This window comes from Trichechus manatus, unplaced genomic scaffold (assembly GCF_000243295.1).
Source record: "Trichechus manatus latirostris isolate Lorelei unplaced genomic scaffold, TriManLat1.0 scaffold00090, whole genome shotgun sequence".
Classification (NCBI taxonomy): domain Eukaryota; kingdom Metazoa; phylum Chordata; class Mammalia; order Sirenia; family Trichechidae; genus Trichechus; species Trichechus manatus.
This window is the reverse complement of record NW_004444026.1, coordinates 3,192,811-3,216,914: the sequence shown is the minus strand read 5'-3', so window position 1 is coordinate 3,216,914 and position 24,104 is coordinate 3,192,811. Positions and strand designations below refer to the sequence as shown.

Genomic DNA, 24,104 nt, shown 5'->3' with positions numbered 1-24,104 from the left:
TAAGTAGCATGTCTAGGATGATACCCAAAATACCAAACCCGTTGCCATCAAGTCGATTCTGACTCCTGGCGACCCCGTGTCTTATAGAGTAGAACTGCCCCAGAGGGTTTCCTTGGCTGTAATCTTTATGGAAGCAGATCACCATGCCCCTCTTCTGTGCTGTTGCTAGGTACGTTCAAACTGCCAACCTTGAGGTTAATGTTGTAAGTTGTTGTCAGGTCAGTTCCGACTCTTGGTGACCCCATGTGTAGGTTAGCAGTTGAGCGCAAACCGCTTGCACTACCCAGCCACCATCTAAGATGATAAACAGTGATAAATGTTAAAGGGAAAAATAAAGTGGAAAAGGGAACAGGGACACTTGGGGGATTGCAGTTTTAGATTAGCTGCTCAGGGAAGGGTTGGCCCAGTGCCATGTGAAGGGAGTGAGGGAGCCAGCCATGGGCATCTGGGGCAAGAGTATTCCGGAAGAGGGACCAGCAGGGGCAAAGGCCTGAAGCAGAAGTGCACCTGGTGCATTCCAGAAACAGCAAGGAGGCCATGGAGGGGAAAGTGTAGACAGCAAGATCATTGAGTCACAGAGGCCCAGCATATGCAGGGCTGTATAAACAGAGGAGTTTTTGCTCTAGAGAGAGGGGAGCCATCGGAGGTTTTGAGCAGAGGTCAACATGATCCGCATTTAACAGGATCACTCTGGCTTTTGTTTTGTGAATAGACTCACAGGAAACAAGGGCACAAGTAGGGAGACCAGTTAGGAGGTTATTGCAAGAATTCAGGGGAGAAGTGATATGGCTTGGACCAGCGCGTGGCAGCACAGATAGAACCTGGGTATATTTTGAAGGTAGAACCAGTAGAATATGCTGACAGATTAGGTATGGGCTGTGAGAGAAAGAGAAGAAGCAGGCTGAACCCCACCATTTTGGACTAAGAAACCTAAGAATGGAGTGGCCACTTATTAGAAGGGGCGCCTGTGAGAGAAGCAGGTTTGGACGTGTTAAGTTTGAGGTGGAGCCCCTGCATGGTACAAACAGTTAATGCCATTGGCTGCTAACTGAATAGTTGGCGATTCAAGTCCACCCAGAGGCACCTCAGAAGAAAGACCTGGCAATCTACTTCCAAAAAATCAGCTGTTGAAAACCCTACAAAGCACAGTTCTGCTCTGACATACATGGGGTTGCCATGAGTTGGAGTTGACTCTACGGCAACTGGTTTGACTGGTTTTAAGTTTGAGATGCCTTTGATAGCCAAGCGACAAGGTTGAGTGGGCTCTGGCTGTGTGAGTCTGAAGTTCAGGGGACAGGTCCAGGCTGGGACTCCTTTGTCTGCTAAGAGTATGAGACTGGGATGGAGCACCTAGGGAGTGAGTGTAGCTAGAGGAGAGAGGACCTGAGCCCTGAGCACCCCAGAATTGAAGGGTGTGGGAAACAAGGAAGAAACAGAAAGAATGAGATTTGTCAAATCAGTAAGTTTATGAGAACTTTCAAAGAGGTGACTTGTCATGTGTACTCAGCATCTACCTGGAAGCAGACCTTTCTACACCCTCAAATCAGTTCTTTATTCATTTAAAATTTGCAGTGTGTTACAAAAAGATGTTTTCATAACTTCAAACAAAGTATTAGACTGGTCACTTAGCAGCTTCCCACTCATTCACTTAGTCAGCAAACATTTATGGAGCACCTACTATGTGCCAGATCTTGCATGAAGCCCTGGAGCTAGAAAGATGAATAAAATATGGTCTGTGTGCTCCCTTTGTTCAGGGCCTAAGGGAGAGCAGACGTGAACAATAACTAGTGTGATGAGCGATAAATGAGCTCTGAGAGAGGACAGAGGAGGGGGACCAGCTCTGTCTGGGGGAGCTGAGAGAAAAAGCTTCCGGAGAGGTGACATTGTAGCAGGGTCCTAGAGGCTTTAACAGGAGTTTGTCAGACAGAAACAGGACAACAGCATTTTACGTAGAGGAAATGTTATATATTTACTATCTCTTTTTTCCTTTTCAAGACACTTTAACACCGTCATTTTTTTTTCCTGACAAGAACTCATACACATACACAAAAACATGAATCTAGTTTAATTTGGGGCTCTCAAAATTACTGCAAACGTGATTACTTAATCCCCCTTGGTTCATTCTTAGAGTTCCAAAATTTTCTGGCTAAGATTTTCTTTTGCTGGAGGTAGCATAGCAAGGAGGTTGAATGTTCAAGGGACAGCGTTGGAATTTTTTTTATTGTACTTTAGATGAAGGTTTACAGAGCAAACTAGTTTCTCATGAAACAATTAATATATATATTGTTTTGCAACATTGTTCGCCAACCCCATGACACATCAGCACTCTCCCTTCTTGACCTTGGGTTCCCTATTACCAGCTTTCCTCTCCCCTCCTATCTTCTTGTCCTTGCCCCTGGGCTGGTGTGCGCATTTAGTCTCGTTTTGTTTTATGGGCCTGTCTAATCTTTGGCTGAAGGGTGAACCTCAGGAGTGACTTCATTACTGAGCTATAAGGGTGTCCAGGGGCCATACTCTCAGGGTTTCTCCAGTCTCTGTCAGACCAGTAAGTCTGGCCTTTTTTTTTTTTGTGAGTTAGAATTTTGTTCTCCATTTTTCTCTAGCTCTGTCTGTCCAGGACCCTCTATTGTGATCCCTATCAGAGCAGTCGGTGGTGGTAGCTGGTCACTGTCTAGTTGTGCTGGACTATTTACTCTGTCTTGCCTTAGTTTCCTCACCCATAAGATAGGGAAAGCAGCATCTCCCTGACAGGATTGTTGTAAGCATTAAAAGAGTCAGTATCTGCATTTTGATCAAAGATTCTATAGGAGAAGCCTGATCAAAAGGGGGAAGAATGCAGAACAGAATCTCAAATTATAAATGTAATCCAGACTTTCTGGAGCCATAGAGGCTGGATGAGCTCCCAAAACTATTGCCCTGAGATATTAAACTTTAAACCTTAAACCAAAACTGTCCCCTGAAGACTTTGTACCAAAAAATAGTTTATCTTAATAAATAAAGCATGTCTGTCTTGAGCATTGGGCTCTTTTAAAGAATTATCTATGTGAGATCAAATTGACAACAGCAACTTGAAAGGTTAGATGAGAAACGTAAGGGGCAGTGATTTTAAGTCAATGGTGGTGGAACAATTTAGTGAAGGATGGCAAAAATGTTTGCACAACTTGAAGAATGTAATCAATGTCACTGAGACGTACATGTAGAAATTGCTGAAATGGCGTATGACTGTATATTTTTAAACACACAGACGCAAAAAAGGAGTCTGTATCTGTAAAGTACTGAGAGCCCAGTGCTGACAGGCGGGCAGCAAGTGTGCACCCGTGTCCACTGTTCTCTGTGGCAGCAGACATGCTTGCAGCAGTGGTGGTACAAGCAGAGGTGGGATCAGAGCACGGGATACATGGGCACGGACTGGCCCAAGGACCATGCTAAGTAACTACCCGCTGGCTATGCTGCAGGCAGAGTCTACTTTGGGGAGTTGGGGGATGTGCAAGGCCCAGGAGTCTTGACCTGGGGTGGAGCGCTGAGGGAGGGCTCTAGCTCAGGGACAACTCCTGGGGATTCTTCCAGACTGGGAACGGCCCACGGTCAGACTGGACTCCCTGGGTAAGATAACTAGTGGGACGTTGCCGAGTGGCTGAACAGTTTTCCTTCTGTGGAATGAGAACAGCTACATTGTTCAGCACCACCTCAGCTCTACAGTCTCCCCTGCTCCGAAAATGCAGACTCTGTAGCTGCTCTACGTAGCTCTTGGGTAACCCGATGTAATAATGTAACAGGCTTTCTTTTCTCCTGCTCAAAAGCCACACCAAACCAAACCTGCTGCCGTCAAGTCGATTCCGACTTACAGCGACCCTATAGGACAGGGTGGAACTGCCTCCTAGGGTTTCTAGTGAGCGGCTGGTGGATATGAACTGCTGACCTTTTGGTTAGCAGCCCAGCCCTTAACCAGTGCACCACCAGGGCTCCCCTGCTCAAAAGAGGAAGTTAAAACAGGTGAGGAATGAACCTTCCTGCCTCAGCCTCACCTGGCCCATCTCTGTGCCCAGGCCTGTGCCTGTGGGAAGCCGGGTAGCCTCCTGGAGACCGAGAGCCTCAAGTTTGAGCCTGTACCGTTTTCTTACTGGCTGCATGGCCTTAGAACAAGTTACTTGATTTCCCTAAGCCTCAGTTTCCCATCTGTAAAATGGAGATAAAACTAGTACCAGTCTCATAGGGATTCCATGAGGATTACTAAGTGAGCTCCTTTGTAAAAAGTGCTCAAGACAGTGCACTGCACATACATAATCAGCTTCTATACATTTTCACTATTATCATAATTCTGCTAGGATTCACCTGCGGGGCTAATATTTCATCTGAATCAGGCAAAAACACTCTGTTGCATTTTTTATTGCCCAGGTTTATGACTCTCTAGATTACAGCTATGGGTTTCCATACCTGTTACACATGTGCAACTGCATTTCTGTTCTATTTTAAAGAAGTCTTGCTGCCAGACTCTTCAGACACCTGGGCATTTTAAGTTTGCTCAGTGTCATATGGGTCTTTCCATGTCATTTTGTTTGGGCACCATGTTCTGTTCTGCTCTTTATAATGTTTTGTCTGTCTGTCACATCACCACGTCGTCCTCCTCATCAAGCACTCTTTATTGAAGGCCCGTGCTGCCAGAGTGTTTTGAATTGGATCCCTGTCCTTTAGGAATTTAAACTCCAGTTAGGGAGATAAGAAAAATATACACATGGAAAAGTTACAAGTCAACCAAAAACTGGCCGAAGGAAGAGCCTGGGAAGCAGTTACCACAGGTGAGCGGTTTAAAGCAGTGGCTTCTAGTTCTGGGCCTCGTACTGAGGCCTTTGAGCAGGATGTGGTCTGATGAAAGGAAGATTCTAGAAATAATCTGACAGTGGAAAGGGAGCTTCTGCTAGTTATTCATTCATTCAACACATGATTATTAAGTTTGTACCAGGCCTCAATAAGGAACCATTTATAACTTATTTTAATCCTCCTCAAAATAGCCCTTTGAGGTAGGTAGGTACATGGTGACCTTAGAGACAAGGAAGCTGAGGCCCAGAAAAGTGCAGTTACTCACCCAGGACCAAACAGCTAGAGAGAAGCAGACTGGGAAGCCATTCCTTGGGACGCTCAGCCCACACTCATCCTACACAAGCTGGTTGGGAGGAGGAAGACTAAGCCAGAGAAGCCCAGACAGGCCTGTATGCCATGCTCCGCATGGCTGCTGAGGACCTGGATGAAGATAGCATGCCTAGGGGAGAGGGCATGAGCACCTGAGTTAGCCCTCAGCTCAAGGCCCAGTTCTGCCTCAGTGTCCTCGTCCATGAAGTGGGAATGATGATGCCTAGTTTTCAGGGTGGCTGTGAGAATTAACAGTTAGCAATAATGTTTGTAATCCAATAGTGTGGGACCTGAAAGGTCTGTCCAAAAACGGTAGCTAATATTAGTAGCGGTAGCCCAGGGGTCAGTGAAAATGGTAAGAAAATTGAGAAAAAAATGAAGAGGAAAAAGAACTTGGTTATTGTGTTCATTTCTTGTGTTTTTCCGTGCTTTTTAAAAAAATGAGTAAATCATTTTTATTGCCACTAGATTATGTAGGTGAGCCACAAATACAGTCGGGTGGCCATTCTCAAGACTGGCAAGTCTTTGCATACTGGGGACCTTGCCGTTTGTTTGCATGATGAATTTTCATTCTTTTTTTCGCAGTAATGCCATTGGTCCCCTGGTAGCTTTGTGGCTTATTTACGAACAAGGTGGAGTACTGCAAGAAGCAGTCACCCCCGTTTGGCTGCTGTTTTATGGAGGAGTCGGAATTTGTACAGGTCTCTGGATTTGGGGGAGAAGAGTGATCCAGACTATGGGGAAGGACCTCACTCCCATCACACCATCCAGGTAAGCACAAGGGTTTGGGCCGGGTGGACGGGGCTTGTCATTTGAGGCCTGCAGCAGACCCAAGGTTGTTATGTGTGAAAACCCTCTCTCTCATGATCACCTTTGTCCCCCACTGCCCCTCAGCACAGCCACTGTGCACTTGGTTGTCACAGGGAAGAGGGGCCGAGGGTAAGAACAGCTCCCCCGGCCTTTGCTCTCCACCCACACGATCCCCATGCTACCCATCATCACCCTCTCTCACTGCCCTCCTCTGGCCCCCTACCCACAGTGGCTCAGAGAAGAGGGAGGGGAGAAAATGAGAGGGCAGGCAGATGGAACGAAGGGGAAGCAGAATAGGAGGGAAGAGAGAACAAAGAGCCCCACCCTGCAGTCCCCCAACCCACTCTCTGTTGGTCTAGCCCAGTCTGAGGGCCAGAGTGCACGTGGGGATGGAGCACACACACCACACCATGGGCCTAGGTCGGCCTTCCCTGAAAATCCTCCGGCCACCGGCCCCCCTGCTCTTCCCTTTGGGGAGGCCCCCATCAGACCCAGTCTGACCTCTTAACCCAGCTCTCACCTGTCATCCTTGTCCATCTTTCCTCCGGCTCATCCGGATGAGGATGTGTCCCACCATCCTAGGGTGGGGTCATGGAGGTCCTCTCAGATGTTTTCACGTGGCCATTCTGTTTTGTGGAAACCCTGGTGGCGTAATGGTTAAGAGTTCGGCTGCTAACCAAAAGCCGGCAGTTTGAATTCACCAGGTGCTCCTTGGAAACCCTATGGGACAGTTCCACTCCGTGCTGTAGGGTTGCTATGAGTAGGAATCGACTTGATGGCAACGGTTTACGGGTATTCTGTTTTGTAGACAGTTATTCCTATTCTTTAGATATATTAGGGGTTAAATAACAAACTTACAGGAAAACTTTCAGAAAAGAAGCAAAATTTGGAACTACCTATTGTAAGAAATCCTTTCTGTCTCATTTTTTGCAACATTGTAGGTGTTCTTTTCCTTTTATTTCTAATTTTAAGTTTTCCTACTTGAAATCCATCTTAATAAGAGATTCAGAAGATTGATTTGAAAAAAATTAGTAATCTAATAAAATTCACTTTTTTGCTTAAGTACACATCTTTAAAATGAAAGCATAGTTTTTCCTATGCCACTTTAGAAGTTACTCAGTTACTATTTAATGTAGCCATTTTTTTCAGAGCAGGAGTTTCTGTCCCAGTTACTACAATGTGTGGTTTTTGAAAAGCCTATCAGAAAAGCAAGGCTATTTACGGCTATAAACAGTATAATGCAAAGACTTAATGTGAATCGTTGCCTTTATACAGCAAGCAGTTTCTTGTTCTGTTAATGTTGTTCTGGCCCAGTCAGCAGTCAACAGTCGACCCACAAAATATTTTGAGACTCTGGCACCCTCAGAGTGTCAGTGATGGTGAGGCAGAGAGTGCGTGTGACTGTCTCCTTGTGCTCCCTCCCACAGTGGCTTCACCATTGAACTGGCCTCAGCATTCACGGTGGTGGTCGCCTCCAACATCGGGCTTCCTGTCAGCACCACACACTGCAAGGTAGGCCTCTGCCGAGGGACCACACTGCAGCAGGGTGGCTGGGGCCGGCCTTTCAGCGGGCCGTAGTCACCAAGCAGATTTGAGAAAAGCTGGTGCCACTTTGTGTGTGATTGTGAGAAAAATTCATCTCAAGGTCTGTTGGAAGCAGGCACATCTGCTTATCTCAGACTGTCCCTCTTGTATTTGATCCACAGACTTGCTTTCTTGTTCAGCAATGTGACACCTTCTACCGTTCCGACTTTGCTTTTTTGATGCACGCACGGCAAGGACTTTCCGTCTGTCATTGTGAGCTTCACGCTGTCTGTCTGTCCTGTTTCTCTCTCATTGTTTCCACAGTGGATCTTGCACTGAAGTCTTGTGTGTGCTAACCTTACTCATAGGCTCAAAGGGGGGCGTGCCACTCATTTGCAGCCATTGCAGGGGACTGGGAGTGCCAGTGGGGATAGAGATGAACAGAAATCATCTCAATGGAATTGTAAGAAACGGTTGTTTCCGTTTGTTTTGTTTTTCCTTATGTGGTGTTCAAAGTGACCTTACTGACTTAAAGTCCAAATGATGGGTAGTTTCTAATATTGATCAATGTCCTATGCTCTACAATGCAGGGCTACCCAAGGGGGGATGCCGTGACGTAGTGACAGAATGTTGGAGCCATAAGAAACCTGAAAGATAATGAGGAGGAGACAAGCTCAGTGAATTTCGGGTAGTTATCCAAGGTCACTTGGGGCTGAGGCAGGACTAGAACCCAGGCCCGCTCAGTGTTTGGAGAGAATTCTAAAATATCTTCAATGGGCCACCTACATGTAAAAGTATTCGCCAACCTCAACAAAGCAAAAGCCATTTCCAGGTTTTCCACAGGCTCGTTCATTCATATTATTCAAGAAAACCTCGGTCAGTACCTGCTGTGTGTTAGGCACTGGTCTAGGCACCGGGACAGCAGCGACCCAAACCCGCACGGCCGTCCACATTTACCTAAGATTTCAAAACACCAACCGATGTGTTCGTAAACAAATACTTACAAAACGCTCATGGCTTAGTGCTTTAAATGTGAAGGTGATGTAGCGTTTATGAAAGTATTTTAAGTGGGCCAGCATGTTTAAGACAGAGCTGGGACTCTATGGCATGAAGAATCGGCGTCATTGGAAAGAAGTTTTTTGTCTTTTCTTTTTTTGCTGCCATATATAGAAAAACCCCAATTCCAACAAATTATCATGATAAAACTCAGTACCACTTACTGAGTATATACTGAATGCCAGTTAACTGTGATTAGTGCTTTGTATATACATAATACGTCATTTAGTCCCAGTTTACAGATGTGAAAACTGAGGCTTCCAGAGTTAAGTCTCTTCCCCATGGTCACAATTAGCACATGATAGATCTGAGATTCTAAACTTCACCTCATGCTATACTGCCTCCTAATCATAGCCATAATGATCGTAATCATGGTAACTGACCACAGCCAAGATGTATAGAGAAGTACTCTGTGCTGGGCGTTGTTTTAAGGGTACCATGGATATTAACCCACTTATCCTCCCAAGAACCTTCTGAGGTAGGTACTAATGTTACCCTGGTTTTACGGATGAGAATTCTGAAGCATACCCACTGCTGTCAAGTTGATTACCGCTCTTAGCGACGTTACAGGACAAAGTAGAACTGCCCCATAAGGTTTCCAAGGAGCGGCTGGTGGTTTCGAACTGCCGACCTTTTGGTTAGCAGCCACGCTCTTAGCCACTGCACCACCAGGACTCCACTGAAGCATAGAAAGGTTAAATAACTTGCCCAAGATTCCACAGCTATTAAGTAACCCGCCTGAGGTTCCAGCCCAGGCAGTGGGGCCCGGAGCCCTGCCCTCAAGTGTTCTGCTGTTCTGCCTCTCAAATACAAAGAAGGAAGGCAGGGGAAGGTGAGGTACATGCGTGCCATTCATCAGTTGTTCTAACTTTAGTTTCACTTGTTTAAAAGATTACAAAAGAAGCACATGCTTATGGAAATATTTGAAATAATACAAAACTTCACAGGGCAAAAAGTGACTGCCTTCCCCCTTACCCCACCTCATCATCCGTGCACTGTGTATGGGGTGGGGGTGGGGATCAAAGAAAGGCATGCGATTAAATATAGTCCTTCTCAGAGAAATAGGCTTTAACTTTCCTGTAGGTACGAATGGTCTCAGGGGCTGCTTTTAGATAAATATTGCACTGTCTTTTAATGATTAACTTGAGCCTAACCAAGCCTAGTGAAAGCAAACTCTTTCACACCAGTTGGAAGATCTCTTGAATGAACAAACAGTACAAGTTTGGTTTTTCTGTTTGCTGTTGCTTGCTAACCTACCTGCATGAGCAGTCTTACCTATGCTAATGTAAGAAGTGTTTAAACTCACAATATTATTTTTGCTAATATGACTAAATTCCAGTGTTAAAATTAAAATTAAAAATGTAAGTTAAACTCTTATATTTTATCTTTAAATGTCATTTCCCTAATACTTGTGTTTATACTGCAGTAGGGGGAGGGGGTTATAGAAGGTATTTGTGTCTAGTTCATACAGGACCTTAATGAATAAATGTGTATGTTATCATTATTCTAAAATAGCTATACAGACAATATAAAACCAGAACCAAACCTGTTGCTGTCGAGTCAATTCTGACTCATAGTGACCCTATCGGACACAATAGAACTGCCCCATAGGGTTTCCAAGGAGGGGCTGGTGGATTCAAACTGCCAACCTTTTGGTTAGCAGCTGTAGCTCTTAACCACTGCGCCACCAGGGCTACGGGGCTCCATAGGTTTTATTTCCTTAGAGTTTATAATAAGTAGTATTAAGATAGCCTGTTGGTACTTGAAAACAAGCTTTCTTAACGTGGGACTACAGTGGGTGTCATCTATAAAATAGACTTGAGACAGAGCTCAGCTTGGATTCTAGTTGATTGGATCAATATCATCATTGATCATGGACTTCTGGACAAAGCCCAAAGCTAGTCACTGCAATAGGTAAGGGACAGAGTCCTGCTCTCAACTACTTGGCAGTATCATAGAAGAGCAATCGACTCTCATCAAAGTCCAAATAATGTAAGTGCTAAGAAGAGTTGACAGTTGCCATTCACCCCATAATCCTGTTTCTCTTATGCCACATATTTCTTCTGTATGCAACAGTCTCAGAATGGCATGTGTGGGATGAAGTACGAGAAGTGTGGGATGGGGTTAAGAATGAGGCCTTATGTAAGGGCAGCCAGAAATGTGGAAACATCCAAAGGGCATTCATGTCCATATGAAAACCGTAACTGAATCCTATCCGTTTTTTCAGGAATAAGTACCCTGTTTGATTTATCCAGCTCTTTGCTTCCTCTGCTATCTACTTTTCAGGTTTCTGCTTAGAGCCCCACCACTAGAAAGTGGCCAAAAGTTGGGAACTTGGCAGGAAAAAAGATGGAAACTCTTGTTTAAAATAAGCATTTGAATTTATCTGGGTGGATGTCATTTTTCATGCTTCCTTCTATCACTAAGTAAACATAGATAAGCACATAATTTAAATTTTGTTGTACCCTGTTCAAAACATTTATAAAACCCCATTACATTAAATGATATGTTAGCTGAATGTATATTTGGAAAAAGAATTGTTAGAAAAATCGTATTACCACATTGTATTCCAGAAGCCATAGATATTAAGAGAATCTGCTTTAAGTGTAAGTTTTGCATTCTGCAAGTGTTTGAGGTTTATACATTTTTTTAATGTTGTATTGGAGGACTCAGTTCATTAGATATTTTCCTGGGATAATATCTCTAATCAAGATCAAAACTTTAATTAAAGCAATAGAAACTAATATTGAAAATAAAATTGTCCACAGGTGTATGCGAACTTTCCCTTCTGTGAGCCTTTGTCAAGTTTGGTCTGTAGTCCTAACATATAAAACACAGAGAGTGACCACTGCTGAATGTAAACATTTGTTTGTGAGCTTTTTCATAGAAATTCAGAGTGGTGATATCCACATTTCTTAATTCCAGATTGTGGTGATTTGTGTTTATTCTTTTTGCAAGTTATCTGCTTGTCATCTCTGTTGATGACATAGACGATCACGCATCGAGCCTTTGAATTTGGAACAGCATGTCTAGGAAACACTACTGATTTAAAAATTTCGGGTTATAATTTCTAAGTTAATTTTATGACTCTTGCTCTCTAGCTCTCCTACCACTCAATAATTCTATTGCAGTTAATGCATAAAGACAGCCTTAAGCTGGAAACATACTCAGTTTATGAAAAGGGAAATTGGAACCCAGCGAAGAAAAGCATTTTGTATTAACAAAAGACATACCATATTTTTATGCAAATAACATGCACATCATATTTTTTTTGCTAACTTCGCAACCCCCCTCACTATTTTCATAAGTGAGCTATGCCTTGTGTTACGTGTGTGCGGGCACATTATTTATGTGGACATATCTGCAAGAATATGGTAATCAATAGTGAAGACCTAATACTCTTGATCCTTAATGATCCAAATAACATAACAACTAAATACATAAAGCAGAAGGTATTAGAACTTGTAAATTAACATGTCTAAGCCTATGATAAATGAAGTAGACAAAATTACCAAGAATACAAAGGATTTGAACAATATATTTCGAGCAGTATAATTAATAAATATGTATTGTATTTTGTACCCAACTGATCATATGTCTTCTTATCAAGTATCATGAAACATTTTTAAAAATTAATCATAGATTCTGAAAGCCATGATAAGAATCTCTACAAATTTTTTTTAAAAGCTCAAGTTGTGCTAACCACAATTTCTAATCACAATAAATTAAACTAGAAATTAATTATATGTTGAAAAAAGAAAGTATCCCCTTGGAAATGTTCAAATACTCTTCTAAGTAGCAACTGAATCACTGAGTTTTTAAAAATACAATGATAGCTTTCTTGTCGAATAATAAAAAATAAATATGTGTGTGTGTGTACACATAGCAAAGCCTATGGCAGCCAAAGTTACGCTAAGATAAAAATTCACATTTTTAAATGAATTGCTTTAATTGATCAGAAGGAAAATGAAAGAACTAAACACTCAAAGTAGGATTTTATACAAAGTGCACAACAATAAAAATTCTGAGCAAACAGGAAGAAGAACATAATAAGTATGGAAGCAAAATAAATTAATTTAAATACAAAAATGGGGAAGAGGAGAAGAAAGGGGCCGCCCAAAGTCATATACCAAAATCACATCAAGGAAAACAGGGAGGGGAAATTGTTAGACATGAAAAAGACATTATAACATCTGATATGGAAGAGAATTTTTTAAATTATAAGAGAAACCATACAGCTTTATACTAAGGGTTTGAAAACCTTTGGGAAATGAATTATTTTCTGCAAAAATATACATGACAAATGTTGACACAAGAAGTGAAAAACAGAATGGAAAACCTAACCAGAGCAGTAGGGGGAAATTAAGGAAATTCTCCAAGAACATTTCTTTTCCCCTAAAAGCTCAGAGAGGAGGGGTTGCACTGCTGACTCCTATTCAGATGAATTCATTAGTCGGTCTTTTCAGTTTTAAAAGAACAGATAATTCTCATATTATAAAAATGTTTCCACAGTGTAGGAAAGAAAAAAACAAAACAGAAACTCTCCAACTTGTTCTATAAAGCGTATACTGAATGACCTTAATACCAAAACCTGATTTAAAAGATTATTAACAATGAAAAGTGATATTTACATACGAATATAAAACCTTAAGTAAGATGCTAATAAATGACATCAGCAGTATTATAAAAGAGTGATTCAGTGGGACCAAATCAACTTTTAGATCACAGGGAAGTACGCTCAGTGAACAGGGCAGGATTTCTCACCCACGGCCATGGCTGGGGGACCCAGTATCTAGCCCACTATACTTCGTTGCGGTTGTGTTGATTCCAACTCATAGTTGGAATTCCAACTCATAGCAACCCTACAGGACAGAGTAGAACTGCCCCGTTGGGTTTCTAAGGGGTGGCTGGTGGATTCAAACTGCTGACCTTTTGGTTAGCAGCTGAGCTCTTAACCACTTTGCCCAGGGCTCCTGGCCCTCTATGGGTGCTCAATAAACAGGTGTAGAATGAATCCCAAGAAGGGTATATGGACATCTTCAATATAATATGCCATCTCAATCTGTTAAAAAATATATATGATCATCTACTGAGATACATGCGAAAAAGACATTTGATAAAATTCCGTGTTTATTTCTGAAAAAAACTACTAGAGTTCATAAAAATGAGCAGATCCAGGATAAAAATACAAAAATCTAGAGCTTACTTGTTTGTCAGGAATAGCCAGTCAGAAGATGTGTTGTTAAAAAAAAAAAAAAAAGAACTCAATAATTGCAGCAAAAATAAAAGGTATTTAAGAATAATCCTAATAAAAAATGCGAGTGATGTATATGAACAAAAGCACCACACTTTGCGTAGAGCTATAAAAGAAAACCTGACCGACTGTATTAGGAGACACACTGCATTGTTCAGTGGAAAAACTATCTCATGGAAGTTTAAAAACAGACTAGAATTATTTTGGTAGAAAAATTGAACAAGACTATAAGATGATTTAAAAAGAAAAGTGATGAGGAGGGACTAGCCTTACCAGATAGAACGTATGTTATAAGGAAACAAGAATTAAAAAGTACATACTTGTATAAGAACAGAGTAAATGACTGACAGAGCCTGCTATTATATCTGAGTATTTTGAGAAAATTTAACCAATAAATATGTAAATACTGGAGAGAGTGAAATTGGGTAAATATGTAGAAGAGAAAATTCAGCCTTAGTAATAATTAAAGATGTGCAAATTAAAGCAGCGATGTTGCATCTTCTTGTAGATTAATTAGCAAAAAGGAGAAAAAGAGCAGCTTACATGATTGGTGCAGTGTGTGCTGAGGACATAGTATGTTGGTAACTGTGAAGCTCTTTGGCATCTGTGTGAAGAGGCTAAAAATGGCCTGCCTTGGGAGAGCGGGGAGGGTACTTCCTCAAAGTAAAGCTCCACCTAATACACCAGAAGGGAGCTGGCAGATCACCATTTTGCAGGCATCATAATAAAGATTGGATTGCTAATGGGGAGAAGGGAGCTGATGAGGAGCAGGGTATTTGCATGGCCTTAAAATGTTTCTTCATAGATTATGCCAAAATGTTTAAAAATTGATAAATTTGGGCTAAGGGCATATGGGAGTTCTCTGTATTATTCATGTAACTTTTCTCTAACTTTCAAATTATTTCAAGATATTTTTCAAACACCCCCTTTAATTAATAATCAATTTTTGGGAATAATTTTTAAAGCCTAAATACAAGCTATATGAATGAACATTAATCACGAAACTATTTCTAACAGGGAAAAATTGGAAGCAAATTGGAAATGGTTAAGCAAGTTAAGTAAATGGTTAAGTAAATGGTGATGTAAATTAGAGTACATTCACCTAAAGGGTGTACCGTTTTACATGATAATCACAAAGGCTGTGCAGCACTGCAGGAAGATGTTTGTAATGTAATGCTGACTTTTTAAAGAAAGGAAATCGTGTATCCTACATTTACAAATATAGGTATACTTATAAAAACTACTAGAAAGGAATATATAAATATGGTGATAGTAAGGTTCTGGATAAGTGTTCGCCTCTCCTATCACATATACTTGCTGTAATATTATTATATTACTTTTATGCTTTTAAAAAAAAATGTATTAAGAAGAGCGCAAACTTAAACTTGAAAATTGAGAGCATTCTCCCTAAGGTAATCGAAAGCAACTGAAAGGGCACAGAAAAGGAAGTGGCTTTGGAGAGATAGTGAGTAACAGGAAGAATTTAATCTTAGAAACTAGTGTTTGTGGATTTGGCTATGTTTGAGGACCAAAGAACCTAACTACTCCATGTGCATGTAGAAAAACTTGATTGTCTGGCATGTTCTAGGAACTTCTAAACTGGATTATCAGGTTCATACTGTACACTGGTGATAGACAAAGAATTGAACTCTATGGGGCAGAACTACTCTGTCCTGTAGGGTCACTGTGAGTCCAAATTGACTCCATGGCACACAACAACAGTCATTTTAATGACTCAGAAGGTGGGTGATACAGGTTGTTGGTTATGTTGGAGATAAATGGGCACTACCAGTTGCCATTGAGTCGACTCTGACTGATGGCAACCCCATGTGTGTCAGAGTATAACTGTGCTCCATAGGGCTTTCAATGGCTAATTTTTTAGAAGTAGATCTCCAGGCCTTTCTTCAGAGGTGCCTCTGGGTGGACTCCAACTCCCACCTTTCGGTTAGCAGCGGAGTGCATTAACATTTTGCACTACCGAGGGACTCCAGAAGTGCTGGTTAATTGCAGCTTGGGTAGATGAAATGTCAGATTCACTGCCTTTAAGTGTGCTGCTGTTTTGGGGGTCCTCGTTCACTTCCATATAAAATTTAAAATTCTGGATTTTATTTTTCTGTATTTAGATCTTGATTGCTTTAAATCTCTTTTCCTGGTTGAACCTCATTAAAAAACCAAAGACAGCCTCCACCAGACCAAGTCCAGTACAACTAGATGGTTCCCAGCTACCACCACTGACTGCTCTGACAAGGGTCACAATAGAGGGTCCCGGACAGAGCTGGAGAAAAATGTAGAACAAAATTCTATCTCACAAAAAAAGACCAGACTTACTGGTCTGACAGAGACTGGAGAAACCTTGAGAGTATGGCTCCCAGACACCCTTATAGCTTAGTAATGAAGTCACTCCTGAGATTCACCCTTCAGCCAAAGATTAGACAGGAGTGTAAAACAAAACGAGACTAAATGGGCACACCAGCTCAGGGGCAATGATGACAAGGCAGGAGGGGGCAGGAAAACTGGTAATGGGGAACCCAAGGTTGAGAAGGGAGAGTATTGACATGTCGTGGGGTTGGCAACCAATGTCACAAAACACGATGTATACTAATTGTTTAATGAGAAACTAATTTGCTCTGTAAACCTTCATCTAGAGTACAATTAAAAAAACAAACAAACAAACCCATTACCATCAAGTTGATTCCGACTCATAGCGACCCTATAGGACAGAGTAGAACTACCCCATAGGTTTTCCAAGGCTGTAAATCTTTACGGAAGCAGACTGTCACATCTTTCTCCAGCACTGATGGGTTCAAGCCACCAACCTTTCAGTTAGCAGTGGAACGCTTAACCACTGTGCCACTAGGGCTCCTTTTGAACCTCATTGGCTACTGCTAATTCTTAAATTTTTGAGGATCAGTAGAGATGAAGTATATTTTATGAAAATCTTCAAAATCCACCATGCATGTGACCAAGGGCACCCCATGAATCTCTCTTTAGGCTCCACCAGTCAACTCTGAGGCATGAGATGTTGTGGGCGCTGTATTTCCTTATGATTTTTCCATTTTATAGCTTTTTATTTCCATTTTATAACTTTTCACTTAATTGTGCTCATGAGGAACCTATAGATAGACCAAGAGGCAGTCGTTTGAACAGAACAAGGGGATACTTTGTGGTTTAAAGTCAGCAAAGGTGTGCGTCAGGGGTTGTATCCTTTCACCATGCTTATTCAGTCTGTATGCTGAGCAAATAATCCAAGAAGCTGGGCTATATGAAGAAGAACACGGCATCAGGATTGATGGAAGGACTCATTCACAACCTGCAATATGCAGATGACACAGGATTGCTTGCTGAAAGTGAAGAGGACTTGAAGTACTTACTGATGAAGATCAAAAACCAGCCTTCAGTATGGATTGCACCTCAACATAAAGAAAACAAAAATCCTCACAGCTGGACCAGTAAGCAACATCATGATAAACGGATAAAAGATTGAAGTTATCAAGGATTTCATTTTACTTGGATCCACAATCAACATCCATGGAAGCAGCAGTCAAGAAATCAAATGATATATTGCACTGGGGCAAATCTACTGCAAAAGACCTCTTTAAAGTGTTGAAGAGCAAAGATGTCACTTTGAGGACTAAGGCGTGCCTGACCCAGGCTGTGGTGTTTTCAGTCACCTAATCGGCATAGAAAAGCTGGACAATGAATAAGGAAGACCAAAGAAGAATTGATGCCTTTGAATTATGGTGTTGGTGGAGAATATTGAATATACCATGACTGCAGAAGAACGAACAAATCTGTCTTGGAGGAAGTACAGCAAGAATGCTCCTTAGAAGCGAGAATGGTGAGACTTCGTGTCACATACTTTGGACATGTAATCAGGAGGGACCAGTCCCTGGAGAAGGATGTCATGCTTGGTAAAGTAGAGGGTCAGCAAAAAAGAGGGAAACCCTCAACAAGATGGATTGACACAGTGGCTGCGACAGCAGGCTCAGGCATGACAATGATTATGAGGATGACACAGGACTGGGCAGGGTTTCATTCTGTTTTGCATGGGGTCACTATCAGTCAGAACTGACTTACTTGATGGCACCTAACAACAAGAAGAAGGATACTTTCAGGGTCTTTTTTTTTTTAAAAAATTTCAACAAATCAGAAAATGAACCGTAAGAGTTTAGAAAAATACTTGAATTCAGTTTAAAATTCTGATTTTCAAAGTATAACTCATTTTGTAGGCATGATTGACAGTCTAGATCTCATCATATTTGTTATTTGTGCTCCATTTTAATTAGCTAAAGTACAAGGATTGGAAGGCAGTGTGAGATAGTGGAGAAAAACCAATCTAAAATCAAGAGGCCTGAGTTCTAGTTCTCAATCTACCACTGAGCTGTACTATCTCCTCCAGCTCTTAGGACCTCCAATATGGTCCTGTCTCATGCTCTGAAAAGTGAGTGAATTGGATGAGATGTTCTCAAAGGTCTTCTCCAGCTCCAACATTTTATGATTCTTTTATTCTAAGAGAAGGATACATTATTGCCATTTCATTTTGTAATTAAAGCAGGTTCACGTATTGTAGTAAGCAATATCCTCTGTGGGGAATATTTAAAACAAGGACGTTCATGGTTGGTTTATAACGTACAGAGAGAATGGAAATCATTTAATTGGCTTATGTTTCATTCAAGTAGATCGGAATATAGGTGGGACAGGTGCATCATAACTGTATGCTGACACAATGATCCTAAAATAAGTATACCTAAAAACTGAACTATTTTAGAAGCTTTGAGAAAATTTAGGGGAAAGAAATGGTAATTTAACCGTGTCATTTACTTCTGAGATTAGCCAGTTCACGTTGGTTGAATGTAGATTTTGTGTCTCACCTTTAAGATGTGGGCCTCTGTTTTTACTTTGAAACGTTTGTGCTTCACAGGTGGGCTCGGTGGTGGCTGTGGGCTGGATCCGCTCCCGCAAGGCCGTGGACTGGCGCCTCTTCCGGAACATCTTTGTGGCCTGGTTTGTGACTGTGCCCGTGGCTGGGTTATTCAGTGCTGCTATCATGGCTCTTCTCATGTATGGGGTCCTTCCGTATGTGTGACTGGTCTTCTTCCACCCAGTGAGCCGGTAAAGGGATGGTCTGGTGTGGGTATGCATGGGAGGTGTGTCCCACATATCACACACACGCACACACATGCACACACGTCCTGTCTCCCAACCAGCACCCACATACCCTTTCAGATGGTTCCATGACACTGTTCACCTAGGCTGCAGAGATTCATCTTCCAGAACTAACTTAACGACTGTACATAATAATGTGTATTAAACTGGTGTCGTGGTGATATAACGTGGTGCAGTTACTTATATGTTAAATATATATTGTATACATAGACTAGGTAGCATTATTTCAAACATATTCAAAATGGAGTGGAGGTCATTGCCTAAAATGAAATATTCAATACATTTTTGTACATAATGATTTCAGTGGCAATTTTTAAGAACCTTTATAAAAGGAAAGTATAGATTGGGAAATGATTTTATTTTCCAAATGACTATTTTTCCCACTTAATATACTGTAAGGTAAATGAGATGCAGGATGTATGAGACAAATTTGGGAAGGTGTATGGAGGTCAGTGTGGTATCGAATAATACTGGAACAGAAGTTCACAAGTGCTTTCATTGAAAAATTTGTTCATATACTGTGTATTGATTATTGTGTAATGTATCATAATTGCTTCTGTAAATACTTAAAACTGTAATTTTTTAATGGTGTGCTTCCCTTACACTTTTTTGATCAGAGAATTTTAGAAAGCACCAAAGAAGCAGGGGAATAGTTTGCCAGTATTATATTTTCAAATTGTTTATCTCCCCTTGTCATAAATCACTACCGCTAACCTAGGAGGTAGTCACACCAGCCGTGTTTTAACCTGCCCCAGAGGAATGTGTAGGATCCAAGGCACCTGACCCGTCATGTTCATGCCACGCTTTGGGTCCCCCAACCCCCAGCACCACCCACCCCTGCCGCCACACACCAGGTATTGGCAAACCTGCGCTGGACTCCCATCTGTCAGCAATGCGGAGGCTGTGCAAACTTAGGGTGTGTGATTAAGCACTACATATCAAGTCCAGTTGAAATGTGCATCCCTGTCCTCTCCTGCAGCCCAAAGAGCAGAATTCTTGCCTCAAACATTGAAGCAAGTGAGTGAGGCTTTTCATATGCGTTGACATTCTAGAAATTCAGGGATGGGGTTGAAATACTGGAAAATACACTGGATTTGAGGATTTCTTTGAGGCCTTTACTAAGCTGAACATCTTGATACTCTACTGTAGTCCCATTGGATGCTCTTCTTTTTTGATAGTGGGGGGAGAAAGGATGACTAATGTTAGAGCCTGAAACTATGGAAATGCTGCTAAAATTTTTATATTGACAAACATTTTATCGGTACTTCATTGTGATTTTTCATTAATCAACCATATTAAATTTATAATAAAAAACGCCCCTCAAAAGTTTGCCTCTAAAGTCTTTTTTTCTAAATATCTACAGAATGTTTTCCTTCCGAATTGGCACAAAAAGAAAAGCTATATAATTTGGTCACTTCTGTTTTTCAAATACTTTATCCTTTTTGTTTTACTACAATTGTATGTTTGCTGCTGGAAAATGAACAAGGAAAGAAAAGAACAACCCACACCCCCAGCATCCTGAAATCCCCACCGTCAACTTACACACTCCAATGCTTCCGTAGTGAACCATCTGACCAGGTTTGTCCCTGGGCCTCGTTTTTGTTAAAGGGGCTATCACACTTGGTGTACTTAGCCTTTCCCCCGTCACTCTTGAGTTAGCAGACTTTGGAGGAGCCAAAGTGACAGGCGGTTGTTGGGGTAGTGGGTTCAGATGCTGTATTAGTTTCCGAGGGCACCACAAAGTGGGTGAGTTTAAGCAACAGAAATTTATTGTCTAACAGTCCTGGAGGCTAGAAGTCCAAATTCAGCATGCCGAAAGGGCCATGCTCTCTCCAAAGGCTTTAGGGAAAGATCCTTTCTTGTCTCTCCTAGTTTCTGGTAGCCCCAGGTGTTCCTTGGCGTGTGTATGCCTCTTCACGCGGCGTCTGTGTCTCTTCTCCTATAAGGACACGACTCAATTCAGTTCGGATTAGGACACGCACTACTCCGGTATGGCCTCTTGTTAATTTAGCTGATAACATCTTCAAAGACTTATTTCCAGATAAGGTCGCGTTCACAAGTACCAGGGGTTAGGACTTCAACATATGTTTTGTGGGGGCCACAATTCAATCTATGACATGTTCAGGTCTGAGGACGTAGCAGGAAAATGCAGATCCTATCTTTCCTTTTGGTCCAAGTCCCCACAGAAAAACATCTGCTTGGAGCTTTAGAAGGAACTCCCTAATCCTCTGCATTAGGGTCACAAGCTCTGCTTCCTTTAGGAGCTGAGGAAAACTGGCCAGGTATAAAATTCTTGTCCCTACAAAAAAAATTTGCCCTCTCCCATTTTTAAACTGTCATTTTCAGCCCTTTATTTCCCCACTTTTGATAAAACTGTATTTTTAAAGTTTCGTTTTCTCTTAAGTTTGTAAGAAAAGTAATAGCACAACACAGTGCAGGCAACGTTGTGCAGACCTCACAGCTTGCTGGATTCTGACAGCAGACAGTTTGCAACACCTGCCGTGGGAGAAGGGCTGCCATCTGGGTCCTGGCACAGCTGGAGCTGGCCGGGTGGCAGAGGCAGAGTCCCAGGAAATGAAATGGGGCAAAGGTCACACCCACACTATGCATCAAAGGTCACAGCATCCAAAGACCTCACCAGCACTGCTTTGAAAGACATCTTGCCCATGTCCTCCCACCCTCAGTCTATTATCAGGCAAATGGAACACAGCTACAGGATGGCTGTGCAAGCTGATCTCCTACAGAAGGAAGAAGTCCACTCCAACTCAGACTCCTCCCCCTACAGTGAGACTTCCGGCTCTAAGGGGTGACTGGGGAACTGTTAGCCAAGCACCGGGGAAGCACAACACCCCTCTAGTAGGTAGGTCAGCCTTAGGCAGAGGACAGGTCATCCCAGGGGGCAGGGAGGCGCTGGCAGAGGCTCCCCTGCCCTGGGCCACCAACCTACAATTCTACCCTGAATCTTTCCTCATCTTTCTGAGTGCACTGTTGCTGGGTGCCTTCAAGTCGATTTCAACTCACAGTGATCCCATGTGGCAAAGTAGAACTGCTCCATGGGATTTTCTTGGGTATAATCTACAGAAGCAGATCACAAGGTCTTTCTCCCACTGAGCCACTGAGTAACTTCAAACCGCCAACCTTTCCGAGCTGAGGGCTTAACTCTTGCGCCAGCAGGGCTCCCTGAGTTCATTAGTCTCTTCTTAAAATGCAAACTCTTCAGAAAAAGGTAACCCCTGAGTCCTTGGCATCTTACTGTGATTTTGTTCATCAGATCATGTTCCTGCGCATAAGAGAACTATCTGGGAGTAGGAGGAGAGCACAGGCCTTAGCGAGGAGGTGGGCCCTGAAGACTGCTGGGTTCTCATACTATGTCTGAGTGCCGCCTCTCACAGGGGCAAAGGCTGGACAGGGCACCGCTGAGCATCATAAGGAGCTTGAGCTCCTCAGACAATGTTCTTCTACATCATTTCTTGCCTTTTTAAAGGGACTGACCTTTTGAGCAAATATCTAAACCCATTTATTCATTTTCAACAAGATAATTTAGTAAATCCTCTCATTCAGAAAATGATGAAATGTAAGGATCAGTAGCATCAATGAGTTTATTCACTTACAAAACTAGGAGAACACCTCCTTTCGTATGAGACCAGAAGAACTGGATGGTGCCCAGCTACCATTACTGAACACTTTGATCAAAAATTACATAGAAGAATCTTGATCAAAAGAGGGTAAATGGACAACAGAATTTCAAATTCTCACGAACTCCAGACATCCTGGAGCCATGAAGTTTGGATGACCCCCTGGAACTAGTGTGCTGAGATAATCTTTAAACCTTAAACCAAAAATATCCCCCTGAAGTCTTCTTAAAACTGAACAATAGCTTAACTAGTAAAAATGTCTGACTTGAGCATTATGCTCTTTTAAGAACTATCTACGTGGGATCAAATTGACAACAGCAACTCGAAAGATTAGATAGGAACCTTACAGGGCAGTGAGTTTATGTCAATGGGGGAGGAACAACTCAGAAAAGGAGGGTGAGAATGGTTGCGCAACTTGAAGAATGTAATCAAAGTCACTGAATGGTACATGGAGAAACTGTTGGATTGGTGTATGTTTTGCTGTATATATTCTTAACAACAACAAACTAAATAAAATTATTTTAAAAAATAAGAGAAAAAAGGTTCTTCAAGAAGATTATGCAGTGTGGTTTGTTGAGTCCTAAAAAACTCACCTTACCTTTCGCAAACCAAGTAAATTTGCCTGTTGCCATTATTAAGCATTCCTGAGAGAATGGTTCCTCGAGCCAGGTGGAACTGGGCTCAGATTTCAGCTCCTGCATCCACTAAATCATCTTCGGCAATTTACTTAACACCTGTAAACTTCACTTTCCTCCTACAGGAAATGGGGGCAGCAATACCACCACACAGGAATGAAATGAGACCATGTAGATGAAATGCGCCCTCCAGTGCCTGGCACAGAATAGGGACTCAATGAGCAAGTGTTTGTTTTCCTTCTCTTTCTGGATAAAGGTGGATGGGGAGTTTATTCACCTCACTTGTTTCTGGGTGATTCCCCTCAGAGGACGGCTCTGAGAAGAGCATTAAATTGGATGATCAGGGAAAGGGATGGAAAATAAACTGTAATTAGTTCAGGAGACAAAACAGCTAGAGACTAAAAGAAACTGGAGAATAGGCTATTTGCATGGTTGGTGGGTGAATAGAAAGATTGGTTGCATTCCCCTAAATGGGAAATGTAGCCTTGTTCTTGACACAAAATCGAACACCTGGGGAGCACATAGGAGAATGGTATCTGGTCACTGTGATGGCACTCCTTTTTAATAAACACACCTTCTTAAGTATTCTTATAGCACATCATGCTTTATTTTTTTATTACTGAAAAGACAGTGAAACCACCTGGTAGCTGTTGGGGAAGTGTGCAAGAGGTCAAAATGAAGATGGACGGACTAAATGACCTCAAGGGAACAAAGCACGGACCAGCAACTCTGCCATCATCTTTGGTGGCAGACAACAGCGGCACCTAGTGGAATCAAATTTAATTGCAACTATTACCATGTTCCAACTCATTGCTGTTATGTCGATTCTGACTCATAGCGACCCTACAGGACAGAGCAGAACTGCTCCATAGGGTTTCCACGGGGTGGCTGGTGGAT

At 42.1% G+C, this 24,104-nt stretch overlaps 1 protein-coding gene across 1 annotated transcript in view; it reads left to right on the top strand.

Annotated features, from left to right (window-relative positions):
- SLC20A2 (solute carrier family 20 member 2) overlaps positions 1–20,251 on the top strand; it is a 119,621-nt gene extending 99,370 nt beyond the window's left edge. The window contains exons 11-13 of the mRNA XM_004382088.2: positions 5,713–5,898; positions 7,365–7,449; positions 18,693–20,251. Of these exons, the coding sequence (XP_004382145.1) occupies positions 5,713–5,898; positions 7,365–7,449; positions 18,693–18,857 (436 nt within the window). The 3' untranslated portion in view covers positions 18,858–20,251. The remainder of the gene's footprint in view (positions 1–5,712; positions 5,899–7,364; positions 7,450–18,692) is intronic.
- The last annotated feature ends 3,853 nt before the right edge of the window (positions 20,252–24,104 follow it).